This window comes from Aquarana catesbeiana, linkage group LG12, assembly GCF_042186555.1.
Source record: "Aquarana catesbeiana isolate 2022-GZ linkage group LG12, ASM4218655v1, whole genome shotgun sequence".
Lineage (NCBI taxonomy): Eukaryota > Metazoa > Chordata > Amphibia > Anura > Ranidae > Aquarana > Aquarana catesbeiana.
The window spans coordinates 61,519,805-61,545,479 of NC_133335.1; the positions used below are offsets into that span (position 1 = coordinate 61,519,805).

The 25,675-nt window shown below is 42.2% G+C and overlaps 1 protein-coding gene across 2 annotated transcripts in view; it reads left to right on the forward strand.

The window, feature by feature from the left end:
* The window catches only part of HAP1 (huntingtin associated protein 1), a 90,529-nt gene that overhangs the window by 10,153 nt on the left and 54,701 nt on the right, over nt 1–25,675 (forward strand). For both annotated transcript variants that reach the window (XM_073607909.1, XM_073607912.1), the window contains exons 2-3: nt 11,077–11,354; nt 18,936–19,130. In XM_073607909.1, coding sequence (XP_073464010.1) covers nt 11,077–11,354; nt 18,936–19,130 — 473 coding nt within the window. The remainder of the gene's footprint in view (nt 1–11,076; nt 11,355–18,935; nt 19,131–25,675) is intronic.

Genomic DNA, 25,675 nt, shown 5'->3' on the forward strand with positions numbered 1-25,675 from the left:
ATTTGTACCGTAAAAACGCTGAAGACAAATTGTCAGTAAAATTAGACCCATCATTGGTGTCAGTTGCTGCAGTAATAACCCCAGCATTGGCCTCAGTGACTGTAATAAGAACCACTAGCATTGGTGTCAGTGACTGCAATAATCTCCAGCATTAACGTCTGTGACCACAATAATAACTCCCAGCACTGGTACTTTTAATTGCAATAAAACACCTCCATCATTGGTATCGGTGACTGTAATAATAACCCCCAGAATTGGTATCATTGATGGCAATGATGACCGCCAGACTTGATGATGCCAGTGACTGCAATAATAACCCCTAGCATCGGTGCAGGTAGATGCAAGAATAACCTCCAGCATTCGCGGCAGTAATAACAACCCCCAGCATTGCAATCAGTAATTTGCAATAATAACCTCCAGAATTGGTGGCAGCGACTGCAATAATACCCACCACATGCTGGTGGTGGTCAGTGGCAGTGTTAATTAACCCCTTCCTCCTGCATTGGTGGTCAGCGGCGGTGTTCATTAGCTTTACCTGATTTCACTGTATGATGACGTCGGGAGGGGAATATACTTCTACTGTTGAGCAGGGATTACTCTGTCTGACAGTATTTGTTTCATTATAGAACCAGGTGTGGGAGCACAGAAAACATCCCAGTACCCAGCACCCCGCTGCCACTCTGCAAGGTGCCTGACCCAGCCTAGGATGTGACGGCTTGCATAAAATGTGCTGGCTGGCTGCATGCGGCCCATGGACTACCGTTGGACACCAAAGAGTGTTTAAATTGTACTTACGAAGTTGTCTTCCATCCCATGTCTATGGCTACCTTTCTGTGCTCTAATTGTATACAAGCCTTGGTGTGTTTACTTGTAGAGCATTAAAGAGCGATGTTTTCCTCATTAGGGATGGTGAAAATTGTCTCAGGGTGAAATTTGAAGTGACAGTCACAATAAATATATGTCCTATAACCAATCAAAGCCACCTGTACAAACTTTTAATGCCTTTAATGTGTTAGTATACATCCAAGTGACAAGGACAAGAGTGTCAGAAGCATGCTATGTCATAAACAACTGGCCCATTGGACATCTTTAAAGACTCGGTTTTCTTTCATCTGAGATTAAGTAAGCAAACGTTTGGTGATCTCTTTGAGAAAATGGGCTGTTGAGTTCTTAGGTCTAAGTCCCTTTGTTGTCCTTGTTTGTTCTCCGGATAAACATTAACTTCAGCACAGCAGTAAACAGAAAAGGAGTCTTCCTTCTTTTGTCTGCTAGATTACCGGTGCCCTCTGACCCCCCCTTCCAGAGGAAGGAACCTTCTTCCCTTGGTGCTAAGTTGTAAGCAGGTTGTTTAATTTGTTACTAATTAATCATTAACTGACAAAAAGTCAAATCTCCTGGACCCCTTTAGAAACCATTTAATACATTATTTTGGTGGGTACAAGGCAGTCGAGGAAGCTCAATTATTTTGGTTAAGGTAGCCCTATTAGTGGAAATTCTAAATCAACTTCATTTACCAATCTTGAACTAAGAGTCACCATAGACCAGACACTAGACCAGCTGCTTGCTGTGGGGACACTTGTGCGTGCTCACTCCCGAGTGGGCTCTCTGCATCCATAAAGCACAGAGAGTGTGGCCTGGCCCTGCCCCCCGCTTCCGCCTCACTGGCTGTGATTGACAGCAGCAGGAGTAAATGGCTCCGGCTACTGCATCTCAGCCAATCACTAGAGAGAGACCCAGGAGAGCCTCGTGCACGTGGCTGGATCATGCTTAGGTAAGTATTGGGGAGGGGCTGAGGTGGGTAGCTGCACACTGAAGGTTTGTTACCTTCATGCATAGAATGCATGGAGGTAAATAACCTTCAGCCTTTACAACCACTTTAACTGAGCCCTCACTCGATCCAGGGCTGTGCCCGTCTGTAGCGGCTCTTCTTGCCCTCACAGGCTTTGTTGGGGCAGTGGGAGCCGCTGGGGCTGGGGCCAAGCCGTGCTGTCTGTTCCTATGGACGCAGGCATGGGATTGAGTCTGCAGATGTGCCACGATAGGAAGCGGCTTTTATGATGGCCAATCAAGAACAGGAGCAGCCGAGAGTGCTGGTGGGGGAACCCAGAAGAGGAGGATTGGGGCCTCTCTGTGCAATTCTGTTGCAGAGAGTAGGTAAGTATAAACATTTATTATTTAAAAAAAACGAAACAAAAAAAACAAACAAACTTTACACTCATATTAATCCTGACATACTGGGTTTCCGGTCGGGCCCTCTATGGACATCCTTAGATATGTGTGCGCAAACTGAGTGCATGTTGCTGCTTGTTGTATGATCAATTTGACTAATTTACGATATCAGAATAACGTGGGGAAAATTGATCAAAACTTTAACAGCTGTGCATCGCAGCCAATCTTTAGCTTGTTTAGTTAAGCTTTGAAAATTAACAACATAAGCTGATTGGTTGCCATACTGCTGCAGTTTTGCTAAATGACCTTCCTTGTGTTTTAAAGTGGTCCTGTATTCCAATATCAACACAGACGTACATTAACAGTTGCTATACCATCTATACCCATTGCTTCACTTAGTTTGGCGCCCCCTGGTGTTTTGTTCTCAGCTCTTCCCGCTGATCTTTCTCCACGATTGTGGATCCCCATCATGCCAACTTTCCCACCAGAGGCGGCATGACGTTGATGTGCATATGATTTTATCTGCCACATGTGAGTTGCCATTTGTCTTTCTTCACAATAAATTTGTAATACGCTACACTCGCGCCCATCCGTTCTCCTTACGTTAACAGTTTTGCTGGGAAAAGAACAAAGAATAATGAACTGAAATACATAACTTTCCTAGAGAAGATGCTGCTTCAGGCTCTCTGTCCAGTGCCACTTGCCAGTGAGGGTTAGATGACCTTCAGGAGCAACACATGGCCAATCATCTACATAGTTGGTCATCTAACCAGCACTGGAGTTAGTATTAAATACTATTTTTCCAGATAAGGTAGAATTTCAGTCCTCCTTATTTGTCTTCATTTACCTGTCCCAGCAAGACTTTTATAGTAGCATATACTATATTTTGAGCATACAATCACTTTATTATATAAAAGGTGTACAAGATTTCCACATTTTGGGTTGAGACCCCCCCCCCCCTCCAGGATTTACTGCCATCTTTGGTAGGGAGAGCTCTGCACAGCTGTGACTGACCAAGCTTGGCTTTTCAGTAAACCTACTATTGTCATTGGCCTACAGGGCCCAGAATTCTGAAACATCACATTTTACTGATATTTGTCCATCTTCCTCTTTACAGCAATGTTAGTATCCACAGTCACTGCTGTAATGATCACTGAACTTTTGTATTTATCCACCATGATGTTAGAATGTGGATGGTGTGGATCCCTCTATCTGTTTGTTTGAAGAGTAAGACCCCATACACATTAGATTTTCTGCAGATTTTTGTCTTCAGATTTACCAAAACCATGTAGGGCAAGGGCCTGTCTGATTGCATACAAATTAAAACTCTAATGCCACGTACACACGACTGGACTTTTCGGCTTTAAAGGTCCGATAGAACGAATCCGTCAGACAATTCGATCATGTGTGGGCTTCATCTGACCTTTTCTGTCGAAAATTCCAACAAACCTAGAAATAGAACATGTTTCAAATCTTTCCAACGGACTTGATAACTATCGAAAAAAACGTTTGTCTGTATGCTTGTCCGACGGACCAAAAACGACGCAAGGGCAGCTATTGGCTACTGGCTATGAACTTCCTTATTCTAGTCCGGTCTTACGTCATCACGTTCGAAATGATCGGACTTTGGTGTGATCGTGTGTAGGCAAGTCCGTTTAGTTGGAGCTCCGTCGAAAAGTCCTTCGGAGTTCAGTCTGGCGAGAAGCTCGCTCGTGTGTACACGGCATTAAGGTTTGACCTCCATATGGTTTTGGTAAATCTGAATACAAAAATCTGCAGAAAATCTAATGGTGTGTATGGTGCTTTACCCCAGAACCTTGTTGTCCTTCTTGGTCACATTCTCGGTCACATTGGCTGGTTGATGGTCACACAAATTGTTGGCAACATGGACCCATCTTCTTCAGTGCCAGCGGACGATTGAGGTGACTTGCTCATATCGAGCCTTGTACTCCATTTAAGCCGGCTTTGGGCAGACCCGACACCAAATACTTGTCTAGTCTATTTCCTGCACAGTTGACACTTTGGTCTCTCTACATCTGTATATAACTTGTGTACCCATTTAACCAGACAAAAATGTAAATTTAAAGAGGAACTACAGTCTGCTCAAATAATTTGTAATAAAAACATCTTTGCCATTCTGAAGATTCCCTCCAACCACTTTGCATATTTTCATATACAACCCCTGGCAAAAATGATGGAATCACCAGTCCCTGAGGATGTTCCTTCAGTAGTTTATTGTTGTAGAAAAAAAGCAGATCACAGACATGGCCAAAAACTAAAGGCATTTCAAATGGCAACTTTCTGGCTTTAAGAAACACTAAAAGAAATCAAGAAAAATAATTTTGGTGGCCAGTAACAGTTAGATTTATAGAACAAGCACAGGGAATAAATTATGGAATCACTCAATTCTGAGGAAAAAAATATGGAATCATGAAAAACAAACAAACAAAATAACACTCCAACACATCACTAGTACTTTGTTGCACCACCTCTGGCTTTTATAACTGCTTGCAGTCTCTGAGGCATTGACTTCATGAGTGATAAACAGTACTCTTCATCAATCTGGCTCCTTCTCTGATTGCTGTTGCCAAATCATCTTTGCAGGTTGGAGCCTTGTCATGGACCATTTTCTTTAACTTCAACCACAGATTTTCAATTGGATTGAGATCCGGACTGTTTGCAGGCCATGACATTGACCTTATGTGTGTGTCTTCAAGGAATTTTTTCCCAGTTTTTGCTCTATGGCAAGATGCATTATCATCTTGATAAATGATTTCATCATCCCCAAACATCCTTTCAATAGATGAGATAAGAAAAGTGTCCAAAACTTCAGTGTAAACCTGTGCATTTATTGAAGATGTAATGACAGCCATCTCCCCAGTGCCTTTACCTGACATGCAGCCCCATATCATAACTGACTGTGGAAATTTGCATGTTTTCTTCAGACAGTTGTCTGCATAAATCTCATTAGAACGGCACCAAACAAAAGTTCCAGCATCATCACCTTGCCCAATGCAGATTCAAGATTCATCACTGAATATGACTTTCATCCAATCATCCACAGTCCACGATTGCCTTTCCTTAGCCCATTGTAACCTTGTTTTTTTGTGTTTAGGTGTTAGAGATGGCTTTCTTTTAGCTTTTCTGTATGTAAATCCCATTTCCTTTAGGCGGTTTCTTACAGTTCGGTCACAGATGTTGACTCCAGTTTCCTCCCATTTGTTCCTCATTTGTTTTGTTGTACATTTTCTGTTTTCAAGGCATATTGCTTTAAGTTTTCTGTCTTGACGCTTTGATGTCTTCCTTGGTCTACCAGTATGCTTGCCTTTAACCACCTTCCCATGTTGTTTGTATTTGGTCCATGTTTTAGACACAGCCGCCTGTGAACAACCAACGTTTTGTGCAACACTGCGTGATGATTTACCCTCTTTACCTACATACTAACAAGCAGATTTAATCTGATGCAGGTGTTAGTGTTTGTAATGAAAATTTACAGGGTGATTCCATAATTTTTTCCTCAGAATTGAGTGATTCCATAATTTATTCCCTGTGCTTGTTCTATAAATCTAACTGTTACTGGCCACCACAATTATTTTTCTTGATTTCTTTTAGTGTTTCTTAAAGCCAGAAAGTTGCCATTTGAAATGCCTTTAGTTTTTGGCCATGTCTGTGATCTGTTTTTTTTCTACAACAATAAACAACTGAAGGAACATCCTCAAGGACTGGTGATAATTTTTGCCAGGGGTTGCATACTGTGATTCTGTACTTGCCAAATATGCTTCAGAAATCTCCCTCCACTGAGTCTGGCTGCAACCATTTTAACTGTGGGCAGCTGAAGCTGCTGCCTGTTCACTTCCTGGATTTACGCAGAATGCAATAAGAAATATAAGGGTGCAATTAGGACGGCTAAGATAGAACATGAAAGACACATAGCGGAGGAGAGCAAAAAAAATCCCAAGAAATTCTTTAAGTATGTAAACAGTAAAAAAGGGAGGACAGACCATATTGGCCCCATAAAGAACGAGGAAGGACATCTGGTTACAAAGGATGGGGAGATGGCAAAGGTATTGAATTTATTCTTCTCCTCAGTCTTCACGAGTGAATCGGGGGGCTTCAGTAACCAAAACTGCAGTGTTTATCCTCATGACACAACACAGGAAGCACCTCCATGGTTAACAGAGGACGGAATTAAAATTAGACTTGAGAAACTTAACATTAATAAATCACCGGGACCAGATGGCTTGCATCCGAGGGTACTTAGGGAACTCAGTCAGGTGATTGCCAGACCGTTGTTCCTAATTTTTACAGACAGTCTATTGACTGGAATGGTACCAGCTGATTGGAGAAAAGCCAATGTAGCACCAATATTTAAAAAGGGCCCAAAAAACATCCCTGGGAATTACAGACCAGTTAGCCTAACATCAATAGTAAAATCTTGGAGGGGATGATAAGGGACTATATACAAGATTTTAGTAATAAGAACGATATCATTAGCAGTAATCAGCATGGATTCATCGTTCTTGCCAAACCAATCTATTAACCTTCTATGAGGAGGTGAGTTGCCATCTAGATAAAGGAAGGCCCGTAGATGTGGTGTATCTGGATTTTGCAAAAGCATTTGACACAGTTCCCCATAAACGTTTACTGTACAAAATAAGGTCCGTTGGCATGGACCATAGGGTGAGTACCTGGATTGAAAACTGGCTACAAGGGCGAGTTCAGAGGGTGGTGATAAATGGGGAGTACTCGGAATGGTCAGGGGTGGGTAGTGGGGTTCCCCAGGGTTCTGTCCTGGGACCAATCCTATTTAATTTGTTCATAAACGACCTGGAGGATGGGATAAACAGCTCAATCTCTGTATTTGTAGACGATACTAAGCTAAGCAGGGCAATAACTTCTCCGCAGGATGTGGAAACCTTGCAAAAAGACCTGAACAAATTATTGGGGTGGGCGACTACATGGCAAATGAGGTTCAATGTAGAAAAATGTAAAATAATGCATTTGGGTGGCAAAAATATGAATGCAATCTATACACTGGGGGGAGAACCTCTGGGGAATCTAGGATGGAAAAGGACCTGGGGGTCCTAGTAGATGATAGGCTCAGCAATGGCATGCAATGCCAAGCTGCTGCTAATAAGGCAAACAGAATATTGGCATGCATTAAAAGGGGGATCAACTCCAGAGATAAAACGATAATTCTCCCGCTCTACAAGACTCTGGTCCGGCCGCACCTGGAGTATGCTGTCCAGTTCTGGGCACCAGTCCTCAGGAAGGATGTACTGGAAATGGAGCGAGTACAAAGAAGGGCAACAAAGCTAATAAAGGGTCTGGAGGATCTTAGTTATGAGCAAAGGTTGCGAGCGTTGAACTTATTCTCTCTGGAGAAGAGACGCTTGAGAGGGGATATGATTTCAATTTACAAATACTGTACTGGTGACCCCACAATAGGGATAAAACTTTTTCGCAGAAGAGAGTTTAATAAGACTCGGGGCCACTCATTACAATTAGAAGAAAAGAGGTTTAACCTTAAACTACGTAGAGGGTTCTTTACTGTAAGAGCGGTAAGGATGTGGAATTCCCTTCCACAGGCGGTGGTCTCAGCGGGGAGCATTGATAGCTTCAAGAAACTATTAGATAATCACCTGAATGACCGCAACATACAGGGATATGTAAGGTAATACTGACACATAATCACACACATAGGTTGGACTTGATGGACGTGTGTCTTTTTTCAACCTCACCTACTATATGTAACTATGTAACACAGACACACAGAGGCACACTGATTGGCCCTCCTATAACTCCCCCCCCCCCCCCCCCTTCCAGGCAAACTCTCAGGAGAGAGAGAGCTGTGCATGATGTCATAAGCCTAGGCTTTTTACCAGACAAGAAACAGGAAGTGGGCTGTATAAGGGATTTACTGGCAGAAAAAAAAAATGTTTTACTATCCAAAGTTAAAACAACAAGGGCAGAAGATTTAATAAATGGAAAGATGAAAAAATGACTGAAGGTCCGCTTCAGGAAAAAATAATGGTAAACCAGAACATTGTTACTGTTTACAATATCTAAATCACACTTTTAATGAAATTATAGGTTGATATACAATTAATGCCAAAGTGTTTATATCCCTGTTATTAGTCCTAGTGAAAGGGATGAACAATGTGTTGACTCCTTTAACCTTCAACAAACATTGCAACTTTATAAAGGTTGTCATGGTGTAGAGCAGAGGATCTCAACATTTTTGAGAACAAGGTCCAGTAAATTGTTTAAAAAAGCTTCCATGTCCCAGCAGTAAAGAATAAAGTTTAATCAGAATACAAAACATGCACTGAAATGCTGGAAGGCTCTGATCGGGGCTGGGTGTTGGTGTATGGGGGGTTTGGGGCTATGGCGAGAGGTAGGGGACTCTGGAGCTGACTTAGTGGCCCTGTAAGGGGGTAGGGTTTCTGGAAGGGCCTGGGAGGCACTGTGGGAATTTAGGGGGGGCACTGTGGGATACAATTTGATTGGGGGGTACTCAGTCACCTGCGGGTGTTGACTGTCAGAATACAATAGTTGGCAGGGATGAGTCCTCCATCCACACTGTTTAGCATTAATAGGTGAGTCCTTTAAATTTCTGTTATTCAGCCTGTGGGCAGAATGACAGAAGTCTGTGCTTCTATGGCTAGCATTACCTCTCTAGCAGCCTGTCCCTCCTTCTCCTTGTTCCAGGACTGCAGCAGTTACTTTAGCATTCGACTGGGAGTGTCAGATGCCAGCGTCTCCTGCCATGGTTCCTTCCTCTGACCCCTTCTTATGTCAGTATGGGACTCAGCGATGACCTAGGAGTTGGATGAATGTACTGTAGCACATGACATGGGACCCAGACATCTGACACTCCCAGAAGTGCTGAATGCTGCAGAGTATGACAGAGGCTGCAGTGCTGGAATAGAGGTCGAGGACAGGCCTAGTACAATACTTCAGCTCTACAAAGGATCTTTCAGCTGCAGTTTTTTTTAGAACTCAACAAAGTTACAATATGACTTGTGCTGATAAGTGCAGCAATCTCTCAGTTTGACAAGTTGTTTGTCACTGTGCATTTTATTATTTTCGACCTTGGCGTTCACTTTGGGGAAAAAATACAATTATTTTCATTGTGCAAATTGTAACCTGATCCCAAGATGTCATCCTGTTGTAATAATACTATGTAGTTAGAATGGGGTAATGCTGCCATCTAGTGTACAAATAGTATTAATACATGTCAACATTTATTTCATTAGTGTTTATGAAAACTCTGTAGAGAATATTTTAAAAACATTGTCACTTTTACTCTGAGATGTTGTACGAATTATTTCAGACTGCCAAATCTTAGTATATTTACACGAACACATCCAGGATGTTGCTACATTTTAAAATATAAAATGAAAACCATAAGACTATAAAGAAACAACTTTCTATAATATACCTTTTTTCTTGTATATCGTTTTTAACGTATGTTCTTTAATAATATGTCGGCAATATAATATAATACAAAGAGCAGTATAAGTGACTATAGAAGCATTTCATTCAGTGTTTTCTAATACAGCACAGTGTACACATGTAATTTTATTTTTTCTAATTGTTTTACTTTTGACTTTCTAAATATTAATACTAGAAATAAATATTTCAGTTCTGGGTGGAGGCTGGCAGCAAGCTCTTTGCACCTAATTTTCCAGCCTAAAAGAATTGGCAATTAATAAATCAAGATGATATAATTATATGCCTAAAATGGCAAATGGAAAAATGGAATAGTGATTTATGAACTGATCAGGCATTATCACAAGCTTTAAGTTTATTAAAGAAATTCCACCAAAAAATGAAATTTTATTAGGCAGTGGTGATTGATTGTTTTTTTTTTACATTTGTTATTGCCATTTTCTACATTAAAGAGGACCCATCAGGGAGAATGGCTGCAGCATTTGGCACTGTACCTGACTGCAGCTGTTGGACACAACAGGGGTTACATCATCATTGTAGTTTGCCTAGAAGAGCAAGAGAGACCTAGCCTGCTAGTAGCAGTGCAAAATTAAAATGCCAGTTAAGGCCCCTTTCACACTTGTGTGACCTGAAAGTAGCACGATTTTGACGTGACTTGAAGCAATGCCTGTGTAATCTTGAGGTCTATGGACTTCAAGTCGCATCAGTCGGACCAAAGTAGTACAGGGACTACGTTGAAGTCACTGCAACTTGAAGTCACACAGATATGAATGGTACTCATTGGAAATCATGGGGTATGACTTGTCATGCGACTTTGCAGTCCCAGGTCACAGTAAAAAGTCGCACAAGTGTGAAAGGGGCCTAAGAATGTAGTAACCATGTAGTTTCTACACACCTAGAATTTTGATTGCAAGTTATTTTGGGTTTGCCCACCTAGTCTTTATCTCACTTATAAAGATTTTGCGTAAGGGAAGGCTTTGTTTATCTCAGGCATTTTTAATGGTTTCCCACTAAATACCTTGGCAGTTAGATCTGCCAGATTATTCTGTTCAGCTAGTCATGCGATTCATGCCCATCTGCAAAGCTGAATCCCTAAAATATATATATTTTTTTTTTATATACATGATGATTGGATAGTGAAGGAGGTCATCTCTGTGTACTCTCCTCCTGATAGCCAATTCCCTTTATTAGACTGACATCACTGAAACTGAAGCAGAGCCTCATTGACTTACAGTGCTCCCCATTTCTCATTTCATTTTAAATCCTGACCGGGAAATTAAAACTGAGGTTATATTTATAAATAATAGACTTTTTTAATGAGTATGTAATTGGGATAATTTTTTAACATTCTGTTGTGTTATGTTAAACTCTTCTAATCTACCTTCTAAAGAAGCTGTACAACTATTAGAAGTCTCACATGTATTAATAATATTGTGGGCTGTTCTTGTGCAGAGCAATCAGTGTTGGCCTCGCTGAAGAAAGGCCCGGATATCTCTTCTGTCTCCCGGAACAAGGCTTCCATCGATCATCAGTGCATGGCGGCCTGCATCATCCCCTGACTCCTGCCAAGCTGGACTCCTCCGAATTCCGTGAGGAGGCTGCCAGTTACCCACCTGTGTTCCCCACTAATCACCAAGTGCCTGCTAATAACCCTACACTCCAGGACAATGAGACACATGAAAAACCAGCAGAGGACATCCCTCAGTTCAAAGATGTTTCTACTATCACAGGTAAGGAAGCCAGCAGGTTAATACTTTATCATTTTATCAACATTAGTTTCAAAGTCCACTAAAATGATTCCCTGGGACAACGAAAAAAAAATAATGTTTTTTATGTTCTTTAGCAAGAAACATACGTTCTACATTTATAATTCTGCTACCAAAATTATTGTATGTTGTAAATTGCCTCCAGAATTGTTCTGGAGGCCGCCATTTTGCTGAAGTCTAAAGCCCCTGAGCAGCAGTAAATCTTTAGGCTGTCAGCAGATCGGCCTCAACATTTTCAACAAGGTGCTGAAAAATACAGGGCAACTGAGCATGTGCAGAGCAGGGTAAGACAGTGTATTACTGGATTTTAAACAGTATAGACATGTATTTTTAACTACTTACGGACCGCCCGCCATCATTGTACGTCGGCTGTTTGAAGTGGATAACCGTTGTTATGGCAGCAGATAGCTTCCATAACCCCAGTATCCTCTTCAGCAGCGGGTGGTCTTTGTGGCAGATTCCCGCCTCCCGCCGCAATACGGTCGCCTCGCAGCTTACCGGAGCTGTCGGTAGCGGTGGAGACGATCCCGTCCTTCCCCCCTGACAGGCCTGGAGCCGAGTGAGGGAAAGATGGCCCCCGCTCGACTCCATAGCATTGGATGGCAGAAGCAATGTCAAACGTCACTTCTGCCCAATGGTCATAAAGGGGAATTTTTTTTTTTAAAGAGTTTTGTTTATTTATTTTTTTTATTGCATTTTAGTGTAAATATGGGATCTGAGGTATTTTTGACCCCAGATCTCACATTTACAAGGTCCTGTCATGCTTTTTTCTATTACAAGAGATGTTTACATTCCTTGTAATAGGAATAAAAGTGACCCAAAAAATTGTAAATGTAAAATAAATAAAAAGAAAAAAAAAATTGAAAGCGCCCCCTCCCACCGAGCTTGTGCGCAGAAGCGAACGCATACGTAAGTTGCGCCCGCATATGTAAAGGGTGTTTAAACCATGTGAGGCATCACCGCGATCATTAGATGTCATTTCACTTTTCTATTGACACCCGCTGCAGATCGCAAATGGAGTGCATTTTGCATGTGCTCTGAATTGCACAGTAAAGCACAGTGCGTTCCTGTGCAATCCATTTGGAGCATGGCGCGAACCGGCCCTTAAACATCCATCAGAGCAAGATCCATAGTCAGTGACACATGCTGAGCATTATATAAGTACCTGCCCCCTGTTCAGACTTGCAATCGCAGTGTTTAGCAGAGCAAAGTCTTCTAGCATCAACTTCCTTTGTGCCTCTGAGATACCTATGTCTACCAGACCCAAAACAGATAACTCTTCTGGGTAGAATTTGGGTCTGGGAGTTCAGCTGTGGTGAGGACCAGTCTGTGTTCCTCCTATTGGGCACAATTGACCTTTCAGATTTACATCTCAGGGATGTATGTGAAGATCCATGGGCCACCTGTGCCTCTGAACGGATAAACATGGCCCTCTACACAGGTGTATGGATCCATCCCCCCTGTCAATGAGCCCTAAATAGTAAGGAGTGAAGGGGGTTGCAGGCTTTACAGCTTTGTAAAACCATAGCGGAGTTATATGTCCATTTCGCAGTAAGCCCCAGATTAACATTGACTGCGGCTTTGAAATTGTGCGATTTCAGATAAAGTCGCACAATTTCAAAGCCGCATGTCAGTGTGACATGGAAGACATCTGTGTGACTTCATGCACATATGTCTATGCATGTCGCACCTGAAAGCTCCAATAGTAGCGCAGGAACTACGTTTTCAAATCAGTGAGGTGCTGTAAAGTCAGCATCGCACCGATTTGAACAGTGCGATTTCCGGCAATAGGCTGCGACTTGTCATGCGATTTGACCTGTTGCTCCAATGAGAACAGGGGCATAATATCCCTTTATCGCCTATCATCAGAACACACCATGATCCCGCTGTCCTCTGCATTCATCAAAAATAGGGAATCAATCCATAACAGCTAAAACAATGTGTGACTACTGGAAATGGGGCAGGCTTAGTTGGTATTGGCATTGATAAACCATGCATGAGACAGGAAGACCCAGGAGCTATCCTAGCAGGTTTGTCCATAAAATGTGGGACGTACGGCCTAATTCTACTCTCAGGTTAAGTTCAGCGTGACTCTACAAGTCTGTATGTTACAAAATCTCATGAAAGATTACCAGTGTTCCAGTTCTTTATTGTATGTATAAAAACATATACTGTTTTATACAATAACTGGAATTGTTAACTTTTTATACTTCTCTGAGTTTAATAAACCACTTCAGCCCCTGAAGATTTACCCCCTTAATGACCAGGCCATTTTTATGCAATACGGCACTGCAATACTTAAACTGACAATTGTGCGGTCGTGCAACGTTGTACCCAAATAAAATTGATGTCCTTTTTTCCCATAAATAGAGCTTTCTTTTGGTGGTATTTGATCACCTCTGCATTATTTTTTTTTTTTTGCGCTATAAACAAAAAAAGAGCAACAATTTTGAAAAAAAACAAAAATCATGTTTTTACTTTCTGCTATAAAACACATCCAATAAAAAAAAATTAAAAGATCACATTCCTTCATCAATTTAAGCATATATTGATTGGTTTGCGCAAAAGTTACAGCATTTACAAACTATGGGATAGATTTTTTTTTTTTCAAGTAATAGCAGCGATGAGCGATTTTTAGTGGGACTGTGACATTGCGGCAGATAAATCGGACACTGTTTTTTTGGGAACCAGTTATATTACAGTGATATTACAGTGATCAGTGCTAAAAAATATGCACTGTTACTGTACTAATGATGCTGGCAGGGAAGGGGATAGCACCAGGGGCGATCAAAGAGATAAGTGTGTCCCTAGAAGGTGCTTGCTAACTGTGTGGGGGATGGTCTGACTTGGGGAACACAGAGATCTGTGTTCCTGCCTAGCAGGAACACAAGATCGCCATCTTTTTCCCTGTCAGAACTGCGATCTGCCTTGTTTACACAGGCAGATTGCTGTTCTGCCTCTCTGGGGAATGATTGCGGGTGGCAGGCGGACATCGGGTCCGCCAGACCAGCTGATTGGCTCCTCCTCTGTCCAATCGACATGCACGCATGCACCCCTCCTCCCCGGTATCTATTGTACGAAATGACGTACAGGTACTCAATCAGACAGGCACAATATACTTGTTGGGTAGACCTCATGGAGGTTGTAATATGTGTGGTCATTTTTTGACAGATGATGGAAATATTATTTTTGGGGATGATCATGAAAAGAAAGGTCCGTTTGTAGAGTTAGACTTTTGTGTTAGATATACAATTTTGTTGGGTGTCTATTACTCTGTTTTATGCAATACAAATGCCCCTGAAAGGATTATTTTGATATTATATAACACCAATAACTTTGTATTTAGTGAAAGAACGACCTTTCCTGCACATAAGATAGTTAGTGTTAATGATTTGTTCCTGAATATGGCAACCACTTCTTTAGCTAGCCATACAAGTTACAACCTTGTTGTACAATCTCTTGAGTACATCCCTCCCATTTTTGTAAATATTTTATTATTATCTTTTCATGTGACAACAGTGAAGAAATGACACTTTGCTACAATGTAAAGTAGTGAGTGTACAGCTTGTATAACAGTGTCAATTTGCTGTCCCCTCAAAGTAACTCAACACACAGCCATTAATGTCTAAACTGCTGGCAACAAAAGTGAGTACACCCATAAGTGAAAATGTCCAAATTGGGCCCAGTTAGCCATTTTCCCTCCCTGGTGTCTTGTGACTTGTTAGTGTTACAAGGTCTCAGGTGTGAATGGGGAGCAGGTGTGTTAAATTTGGTGTTATCGCTCTCACTCTCTCATACTGGTCACTGGAAGTTCAACATGGCACCTCATGGCAAAGAACTCTCTGAGGATCTGAGACAGATCCAGAGGTTGTCTTTGGGAAATAGATGTATGAGAGCTGCCAGCATTGCTGCAGAGGTTGAAGGGGTGGGGGGGGGTGGGGGGTCAGCCTGTCAGTGCTCAGACCATACGCCGCACACTGCATAGAATTGATCTGCATGACTGTCGTCCCAGAAGGAAGCCTCTTCTTAAGGTGATGCACAAGAAAGCCTGCAAACAGTTTGCTGAAGACAAGCAGACTAAGGACATTTATTACAGTAACCATGTCCTGTGGTCTGATGAGACCAAAATAAACTTATTAGGTTCAGATGGTGTCAAGCGTGTGTTGCGGCAACCAGGTGAGGAGTACAAAGACAAGTGTGTCTTATCTACAGTCAAACATGTTGATGGGAGTGTCATGGTCTGGGGCTGCATGAGTGCTGCCAGCACTGGGGAGCTACAGTTCATTGAGGGAACCATGAATGTCAACATTTACTGTGACATACTGCAGCAGAGCATGATCCCTTCTCTTCGGAGACTGGGCCGCAGGGCAGTATTCCAACATGATAACGACCCCAAACACACCTCCAAGACGACCACTGCCTTGGTAAAGAAGTTGAGGGTAAAGGTGATGGACTGACCAAGCATGTCTCCAGACCTAAACCCTATTGAGCATCTGTGGGGCATCCTCAAACGGAAGATGGAGGAGCGCAAGGTCTCTAACATCCACCAGCTCGGTGATGTCGTCAGAGAGGAGTGGAAGAGGACTCCAGTGGCAACCTGTGAAGCTCTGGTGAACGCCATGCCCAAGAGGGTTAAGGCAGTGATGGAAAATAATGGTGGCCACACAAAATATTGACACTTTGGGCCCAATTTGGACATTTTCACTTAGGGGTGTACTCACTTCTGTTGCCAGCGGTTTAGACATTAATAGCTGTGTGTTGAGTTATTTTGAGGGACAGCAAATTTACACTGTTATACAAGCTGTACACTCACTACTTTACATTGTAGTAAAGTGTCATTTCTTCAGTGTGGTCACATGAAAAGATATAATAAAATATTTACAAAAATGTGAGGGGTGTACTCACTATTGTGAGATACTTTATATAGTGTAAGACTGGCCATACACACATAGATTTCTCTCATTTAGCCCCACAGTTGAATAATCACATGATTTCTGGAAGTATGATTGGAGGATGTTCCCCTGCCAGCTACTGTATGCAGACAGCCACGGGTTCCAGAAAACCCATCTGATTGGCTGCAGTCACTGATTGACTGACTGATAATTTTACACCCAGCTCCTTTGATTTTCAAATTGAAATGTGTTGACCCCGTAGTACTGACCAGGCCATTCACGTCTCAAATTTAGGCCAGGTCAGAAAGAATCAGCCATGTCTAGCAAAAAGGCCTTCCTGATTGGGTACAACTTAAATGGATTGGGCAGGTAGTTTATCATATTACCTAATTGTCAGTAAATCTGAAGGAGATTGTACAGGGTGGATAAAAATCGATGATTTAAAAAAAAAAAAAATCAAGAAAATTAGATATTTTTTTTTGGATTTTTATCACATTTATTTTAACCGCTTCAGCCCCAGAAGATTTTCCCCCCTTCCTGACCAGAGCGTTTTTTGCGATTCGGCACTGCGTCGCTTTAACTGACAATTGCGCGGTCGTGCGACGTGGCTCCCAAACAAAATTGACGTCCTTTTTTCCCCACAAATAGAGCTTATTTTTGGTGGTATTTGATCACCTCTGCGATTTTAATTTTTTGCGCTATAAACAAAATAAGAGCGACAATTTTGAAAAAAACGCATTATTTTTTACATTTTGCTATAATAAATATCCCCCAAAAATATATATAAAAAATGTTTTTTCATATTCTTCTACATATTTTTGGTTAAAAAAAAATCGCAATAAGCGTTTATTGATTGGTTTGTGCAAAAGTTATAGCGTTTACAAAATAGGGGATAGTTTTATGGCATCTTTATTAATAATTTTTTTTTTTTTTACTAGTAATGGCGGCGATCAGCGATTTTTATTGTGACTGCGACATTATGGCGGACATGTCGGACATTTTTGGGACCATTGTCATTTATACAGCGATCAGTGCTATAAAAATGCACTGATTCCTGTGTAAATGACACCGGCAGTGAAGGTGTTAACCACTAGGGGGCGGGGAGGGGTTAAGTATGTCCTATGGGAGTGATTTCTAACTGTAGGGGGGATGAGCTAGCAGTGTCATTACTCTGATCACTGCTCCCGATGGTAGGGAGCAGTGATCAGTGACACTTGTCACTAGGCAGAATGGGGAAATGCTGTTTACATCAGCATCTCCCCGGTCGTCCTCTCCGTGAGGTGATCGCGGGTATGCCCGCGGCGATCGAGTCCGCAGAACCCGCGACCCGACTCATGGAGCTCCCGGCGTGCAGGCAATGGCACAGCGGGGATTCAAATGGACGTACCTGTAAGTCCATTTGCTCAGCCGTGCCATTCTGCCGACGTACATCGGCGTGCGTCGGTCGGGAAGGGGTTACTAAAATGCTTTTGGAGTAAAAATCTATCTAAAGATGATTTTCTATTTAAGCTACAATAATAATTTAGTTTGTTCAGCATGAAATGGAGCTTAGTTATGTAGCATGAGGCTGTATATTCTGCAATATTTACATTTTTGGTAAACTCATTCAATGAATCCAAGCTCTGCAAGCTGAGATAACATGCACTGCATTGATGCATTCACACAATTTCACAGTAACCATGAGATAAAACAAAGTTCAGGAATATTCCTTTATCCCATTGTTTTACAAATCTATGTACACTACAAACTGTGTGATTGAATTGGTTCTGATATTCATTCATTTTGTTTGCAAATATTAAAGATTCTAACTACCTGCAAGAATAAGTCCTTACATTTAAGGAGCACCTGTCATTTCAGATCCATCATAGCAGCGCCTGTTAGCGGGCATCCACGTCCCTCACCTTGTTGTGTCACTGCCGCATCACCAGCTGTCCCATTAAAGTGAATGGGACTGTTGGTAAGTCAACAGCGGATCAGATGAGGAGCCGTTGTGGGACAAAGATGACAGTTGCTCTTTAAAAATTATGATTTAAATCAAATCCACCCTGACAGAGACTGAACCATGTGACCGGCTATATGTCTGTGGGTAAATTGGGAGTACATCTGCCAGATCCTATTCGGAAACAATGCTTGCATTGACATAAACAAGGCTGATGTCTAAATGTGGTTAATGCATATATTCTAGATCGATCCTGAAAAGTACCCTTTTTGTAGTTCATTCTGTTTTTACCTACACCTGTTCTGCCCTATATCCCCCTCTTTGGTTCCCTTTGTATCTTAAAGGAAAATGTTTATGAAGGAATCGAAATGTGGAAGCTGTGTCTGAAAAAGCAAGCAGAGAGCAAAGGACTAGTCGCCAGTATTTCCTGTGGCCTCCCTGTAGCAGATTTTTCTCCATTATGCCTTGTTCTGCGCTGTGTCTGTGGTGTGGAGGCAGCCATCTTGGTAGAGGCAGGGATTTGCTTCCTCATGTCAGAGCCTCCAACAAGGAAAACAATGAGCCTCCCCACTTCTAAATGTTCCCTAAACAAACCTTATAAATCTTAACTTTTAAGTTCAGGTCTACATAAGACAGCGTAAAGAATGACCATGTGAACCTGTGTATTTCCTGCATCTTCATGATATTGCTCTAATTAACCCTTTGTGCTTTCAGACGTGTGTACCAATGGGGATGTCCCAGAGGTGGAGATCTTCAGCCTCTTGCAGGAACGACTCCCTCACTACACTCTGCGTGCCAACACCACGTTTGGATACGACCATGACAACTGGCTACACACTCCACTACTACCGCCTGACCTGCCCTTCCGTCTTACACCTGAACAGATAGAAGAGACGCTGAAGTATTTCCGTGAGTGAACGATCCAGACTGAGATCAGCTACAGCTAAGACAGCCTACACTTGAGGCGGATGGGTGAATCACTCCCGCTGTGCTATTTTGTTCTGATGGCGGGGAGCCTTCCCCACTGTCACAATACAATGATCAGTGCTGCCAGCGGCACGGATCGATCAGGAAAAACCCATCAGGCTGGTTGTACGGAAGTTGATTGATTAAATTCTGTACAACCAGGGTGCCCATACATGGATCGAAATTCGGCCATTCACTGCTGAAACTACTGAATTTCAAACCAAGTATGGCTGGCTTCAGTGTCAGGATTCATTATTATTTTTGCCATGTTCAGTGTAAAGCCATGTGCTAAAGCTGGGTCTACACTGTGAGGTTTGAACAAAAAAAAAAATCTCATATTCACGCATTTGCACAAGCAAGGTAGATGCAGGGATCTCCCCCGATGCGTTATTGGGAGAATTTAATAAAACTGGAGCGGACAGAATATAGAGCAGCTATGCATAGTGATCAATCCGCATCCAACTTTAGCTTGTTCAATTTAAGATTTGGAAATGAAATCTAAAATCTGATCGCTCGTGACAGAAATTTTTGTAAACACACAAATCCCGGTCCTTTCAGGGGAGTAGAGACAGATCGTGTGTTCATACTACACCGATCTCTCTCTCCTCCTAGACAGTCCCCTCCCCCTACAGTTAGAACACACCTAGGGAACACAGTTAACCCCTTGATCGCCCCCTGGTGTTAACCCCTTCTCTGCAAGTGACATTTATACAGTAATCAGTGCATTTTTATAGTACTGATCGCTGTATAATTGTCAATGGTCCCAAAAATGTGTCAAAAGTGTCCAATTTGTCCACCGCAATATTGCAGTACCGTAAAAAATGTCAGATCGCCGCCATTACTAGTAAAAAAATATTAATATAAAAATGCCATAAATCTATCCCCTATTTTGTAGACGCTATAACTTTTGCACAAACCAATCAATATACGCTTATTGCGATTTTTATTACCAAAAATATGTAGAAGAATATATATCAACCTAAACTGAGGAAAAAATTAGTTTAAAAAAAAAAAAAAATTGGGGATATTTATAGCAAAAAGTACAAAATGTGTTTTTTTCTAAAAGTGTCACTCTTTTTTTGTTTATAGCGCAAAAAATATAAAAAACGCAGAGATGATCAAATACCACCAAAAGAAAGCTCTATTTGTGGGAAAAAAAGGATGTCAAATTTGTTTGGGTACAGTGTTGCACGACCTCGCAATTGTCAGTTAAAGCGACACGGTGTCGTATCACAAAAAATGGCCTGGTCATTGAGCAGCCAAATCTTCCGGGGCTGAAGTGATTAAAGTGGTTGTAAAGTCAGAAGGTTTTTTATCTTTAATGTAATGTATTCTATGCATTAGCAGCAGCCCCCCTCAGCCCCCTAATACTTACCTGAGCCCCATCTGGGTCCAGCGATATCCACAAGTGCCTCGGTCGTCCAGGACTTTCCCTCCTGATTGGCTGAGACATAGCAGCATGCGCCATTGGCTGCCGCTGCTGTCAATCAAAGTCAGTTAGCCAATCAGGAGAGAGGGGGGGGCAGGGCCAAACCTCGGCTCCATGTCTGAATGGACACACAGAGCTGCGGCTCCGCTTAGTTGCCCCTATAGCAAGCTGCATGAGGGAGGGGCCAGAAGCCTTGGTGAGGGACCTGAGAAGAGGAGGATCGAGGCTGCTCTGTGCTTTTGCACAACTACACAGAGCAGGTAAGTATAACATTTTTGTTATTAAAGAAAAAAAAAGAGACTTTCGTATCACTTTAAGGCTGGTATCACTTCTGTGATGAAAATGATTGTTGATTGGCTGTCCAGTGTACAACTGACTCTGTGTGAGCGTCAAAATGACTAAATTAACATCTGCAACTGGTAGCTGAGGGTGTAAGCTATCAGAAGATAGGTTTTTCTTTGGGTATTGTCCTTACAACTCTGCCTGAAGCTACCTTGATGTGTCTCCACACTGTATAAAGCTGGCCATACACTATACCATCCGATTGTACAATCAGCTTTAGAGGTACAAAATCTATGTAATGTAATGACAAACCCACACAATACATTCAATTTGTATCCAATCAGGAAGGCCCTGGCACTACATAACTAATAATAAATCTAAAAGAGATTGTACAATCAGATTGTATATTGTATGGTCAGCTTTAGATTAGACACAAACATTGCCCCATCCCACAAAGCAATGCATGAGCAACCTATTAGCAGGCTCAGACATTGTCACATGGCGTGTGCTTATAGGTGTGCAGATGCAGAGTTCACTAATGCTGGCAGTACACAGATCCAATCTTTGCTGACTCACTGGGTGAAAAAAACAGTCGCCGAATGCTTACTGCAGCCAATCAGATTCAAGTAGATAGCTAAATGAATGGTAACTGTTTCATTTGTCACGTTATTGTGTTCTTTCCATCCAGTCCTGATGGGTATACATCCTCGCCACACAGCACAGCCAAGCTAGTGACCTTATATTCTCTACTGCAAATAAGCAATACAGCTTGATCACTAACTTGCCCCCAACATGTGACATCGAAGGGGCAGCGACAGACTGATGAGCTCTTCCCTTGACTCCCGATCATTCCTACTAGTCAGTATGTTCTATGGCAGCACATATGCACTATATCACATTTGATTCGCTACTAGCGCTGACCCTCCCTTTTCCTGCTTGGGTACTTAATAGGACTCTGTACCTTAGATGAGATCAGTATGTTCCCCCCACCTAGTGTTCCACCCTTAGGCTTTCAGCGGTGCTGATGAAGAAACAGTTCTGCCACCACTAGATGGAGCCCTAGGGGTTGGAAGACAGACTGCTCATTCATCTCAGTGTACATTGCCATGCTATTAAAGTGTATGTCTGGGCAAATAAAAAACAAGTGCATTACACCTCTGCAAAGCATGCATATTTCCCAAGGAGCTCTGGCAGATCAACAGGTGTTTTTCTAAACATTCAGCACTTTTTAATGGATAAAATGTAGGAATACAGGCATGTATTACATAGCTGTACTATTTTTTTATTTATTTTTTTTTAACCCAGACATACTCTTTTAATAGTTAAGAACATGTTAAAATAGAATATCTTCTTCCTCAGCACAGCAGGATGCATACAAATCTGAGGGGCTGCCAGCTGCAGTGGGGGAAACACTCTGATCTCTTGAAGTAGGGGACCTTTTCCTGTTTTCGTTTTTTGTGGAGCGTAAAAAAAAATAAATAAAGCACTACTAAAAGATCTATAAAGCTGGCCATACACAATTCGATTTTATTCATTCAACTGTACAGTGCAGAGGAACAAATCCCCCTGCTGGGCCATTGAATTCTGACCTCTGGCACCAGTGGCTGTTCGAATAACAGAACAGCGGCTGCATCTGATTGGATGTAGTTGTTGGGCTGACTATTGTCTGCCCAGCTGTCGGACAGGAGGGCCACTCTCTAACCAGACAAACCAGACGAACCGCTGCGGGTGTCAATATAAAGGTAATGACACCTCCAAATTGGTCCACAGAACGCAGTGCAAACTATGGAATCAAAACGTGTGGCTCTGAACACCCATGCAATACGATTCCGGTGTGGACAAAAAAAAATGGGTCCTGCACCTTTTTTGGTGCGGATCCAGTGTGACTTGAGCCATGCATAATGTATGTCATAATTCTCACTGCACTGAATTTGCATGTCATTTGTACAGGTATACGGTGCGATTCCTGTACAAATGACATGCAGTGCGGTAGATCGCATCAGTGTGAACCCAGCCTAAACAGCGTGTAGGTGTTGTATTCAATCTGCCATGACAGCTGCGACTGCCCTAATACCCAAACAATGACTGTATCTGAAAAGATACAGTTTTTATGTGGCCTAAAATTTTCCCCCCAGATCAGTTAATTTTTTTGAGTCTGTCAAGCTGGTTGGTGCGGACAAAGCCACCCATGGCTCAAATTGCAGCACATTCATCAGAAATGTGAGCCGAGTATGGCCTGCCTAAGGTTTCAGGAGATGGACAGGTGGACGGAGCAGTGTTATTGTCACACAGCATGCCTGAGGCTCATGGGTAACGGCGTGTTCAGGTGTTTATGTTCAGCAGTAAGTCATAGAAAGGTTATAGCTCGTGTGTGTGAACACTCCTTGTTCCTTATCACCTCCAGGGAGGGTCTCCATAGCTGCCTTTTCAAAGCACCACTGAACTTTGTACAGCATGTCAATGCGCAAACATGGAAGAGAGCTTATTGGTGAATATATAATGAAAGGCATAAGATATTGCATGATAAAGCTGAGATTAGATAATAACTTTCCTTATTCCTGGGAAGTGATATTTCCAGTTTCTTGTTGATTGATTTTCATTGTATCCTCAGTCACAAACAGCTCCCTAAACTGAAAATTCTGTATTGTGTGAAATATGTTACGTAAAAAGACTAAAGTATTTTTGGGTGTCAAGTGATAGGGGTATGGTAAACCATAAAAGCTCATTTTAGGGGTTAGGCTAAGCAAAGGGCCAGTTTACTGCCCTTCAAGCTTTGAGTTGCAGGGGGCAGACTGTGGCCAATGAGGATAGAAAATGCCCCAGCATCAGTGCCCCATCATTGTGTTAATGGGAGAAATGGGGGCCCAGCATGGTATTAATCTGCTTTCTCCTCCTATCCACGGTTCCCTTTTGTAGTGGTTTTTTTTTTGTCTGCCTTAAAGCGGGGTTCCACCCAAATTTTGAACAACATCTGTATGTATTCTCTTCCTTGCCTAGATGCTGACATGCCGTTTAAAAAAATTTAAATCGCCGTAATTACCTTTTATTTTTCTATTCTTCTTTGCACTTCCTGGTTCTCCTCCCATGGGAGTAGGCGTGTTTCTAGCCTCTCCCAGACTCCTGGGAGCTAGTCTCAGGCTTCCCAGGATGCCACTGAGCATGTGCTGGAACGAGCGGTGAATGCTGGGAGCACAGCATTCACCGCATCCAGGAAATAAATGCTTGTGGGCTTCAAATGCCCACAATGAAGATGGAAACTGCCTGCAGTGAATAATATAAGTTATTCTTTCCGACGAAATCTGACACAGGCGGACATATTACACACAATATGTGAGTATGTAATGCTGAGAAGAAAAGTTTGTGAATGAACTCAAAAAAAAAAAACGATAGATAGGTGGACCCCCGCTTTAAGTTAAGCCTCAAGATTTATGCTGGGCATACACAGTTTAAATTTTCCAATTTATAAACAATCAGTGCAGCGAAGCTGTGTGATATAGCTTCTGGCTGTTAGTAAACATACAGGGCACCAGCAATTCCATAACACAACCCAGACAGCACTGCATGTTAATTCATAAGCACTGCGGGGCTGTGTGGTCTTTCTGCCAGGGTTTTGTATTTAGAAAGCACCTCAGACAAGTCACTTGGCCCCGTAGCACTGCATGATCTGCTGTGAATAGCAGCGCTGGTCTCCAAAGCAGCTCCTGCTGCTATTCCAGCACCACCACTGACAATTCTGTCTTCCAGCTAGCAGCGTGGTCACATAGCGGTGGGTAAATTATCTGACCAAGCTGCTTAGCAATGGCAGGACAGATCCAAACAGGACAGTTACATGCACTTAGACACCTGGGGGATTAAATAAAAGTTTAACAATTTTGCTGAGGGTTCTTCTTTAATATTTAACTTCAGCCCAAGTTTTATTTTTTCATTTTTTTTTTTTTACGGTTTTATTGAAATTATTGCAGTCGATGTTCTCTTTAGGAATATTTTTTTCACTTTCTGTCTCAGTAATATTGTGACCTGAACAGGATGTGGGGGGAAATGTTCAATGGAACAGTAATTAAAAGCTCGAGCTTACACGGCTGGGGAAGGTGGGAAGAGTATCACTATATATTGTCACTTGAGTCTGCTGGGGCTTCTAAAGCTTAGTACACACACCTAGTTTTTTTTCATTCAACCCAGCAGGTTGAACGAAAAAAGACTTACTGCTCCAGTCGGAGCCAATGTACTAACAATTCAATGTTCGTACCGCAATCTCCCCTGCTGTGCTATATTGTGTTCTGACTGGGGGACGGCCCCCTCACCGGAACACTGGTTAGCGCTCTGTCATTGGCTGAGAGCGCTAATCAGGAGTCGGTCTGCTGCTGGTTTTCCAGCATGCTCATCCGACAGAAACCTTCTTTCGGACCGGCTGCCATAAACACAGGCCGAATGTTAGCCGGTTTTTATTGAACCGGCTGATGTCGCCCATGTGTACTAGGCTTTACATCACACCCAAAATGATGGCCCCCCAGTAGTAGTCTCAGGGCTTTTGGTTGTCTACACCAGGGAGGCTTTTACAGATAAAGGACATGCATAAAACATACATCAAATGCACATATATTCTGTGAAGATTGTTGTTGAAATAAATGGTATGGGGACAGGGTCTCTTTAAATTGCTTATGGCCCTGTTCACTATCGATCTATCTATCTATCTATCTATCTATCTATCTATCTATCTATCTATCTATCTATCTATCTATCTATCTATCTATCTATTTCCACTATCATGCATTTTTTC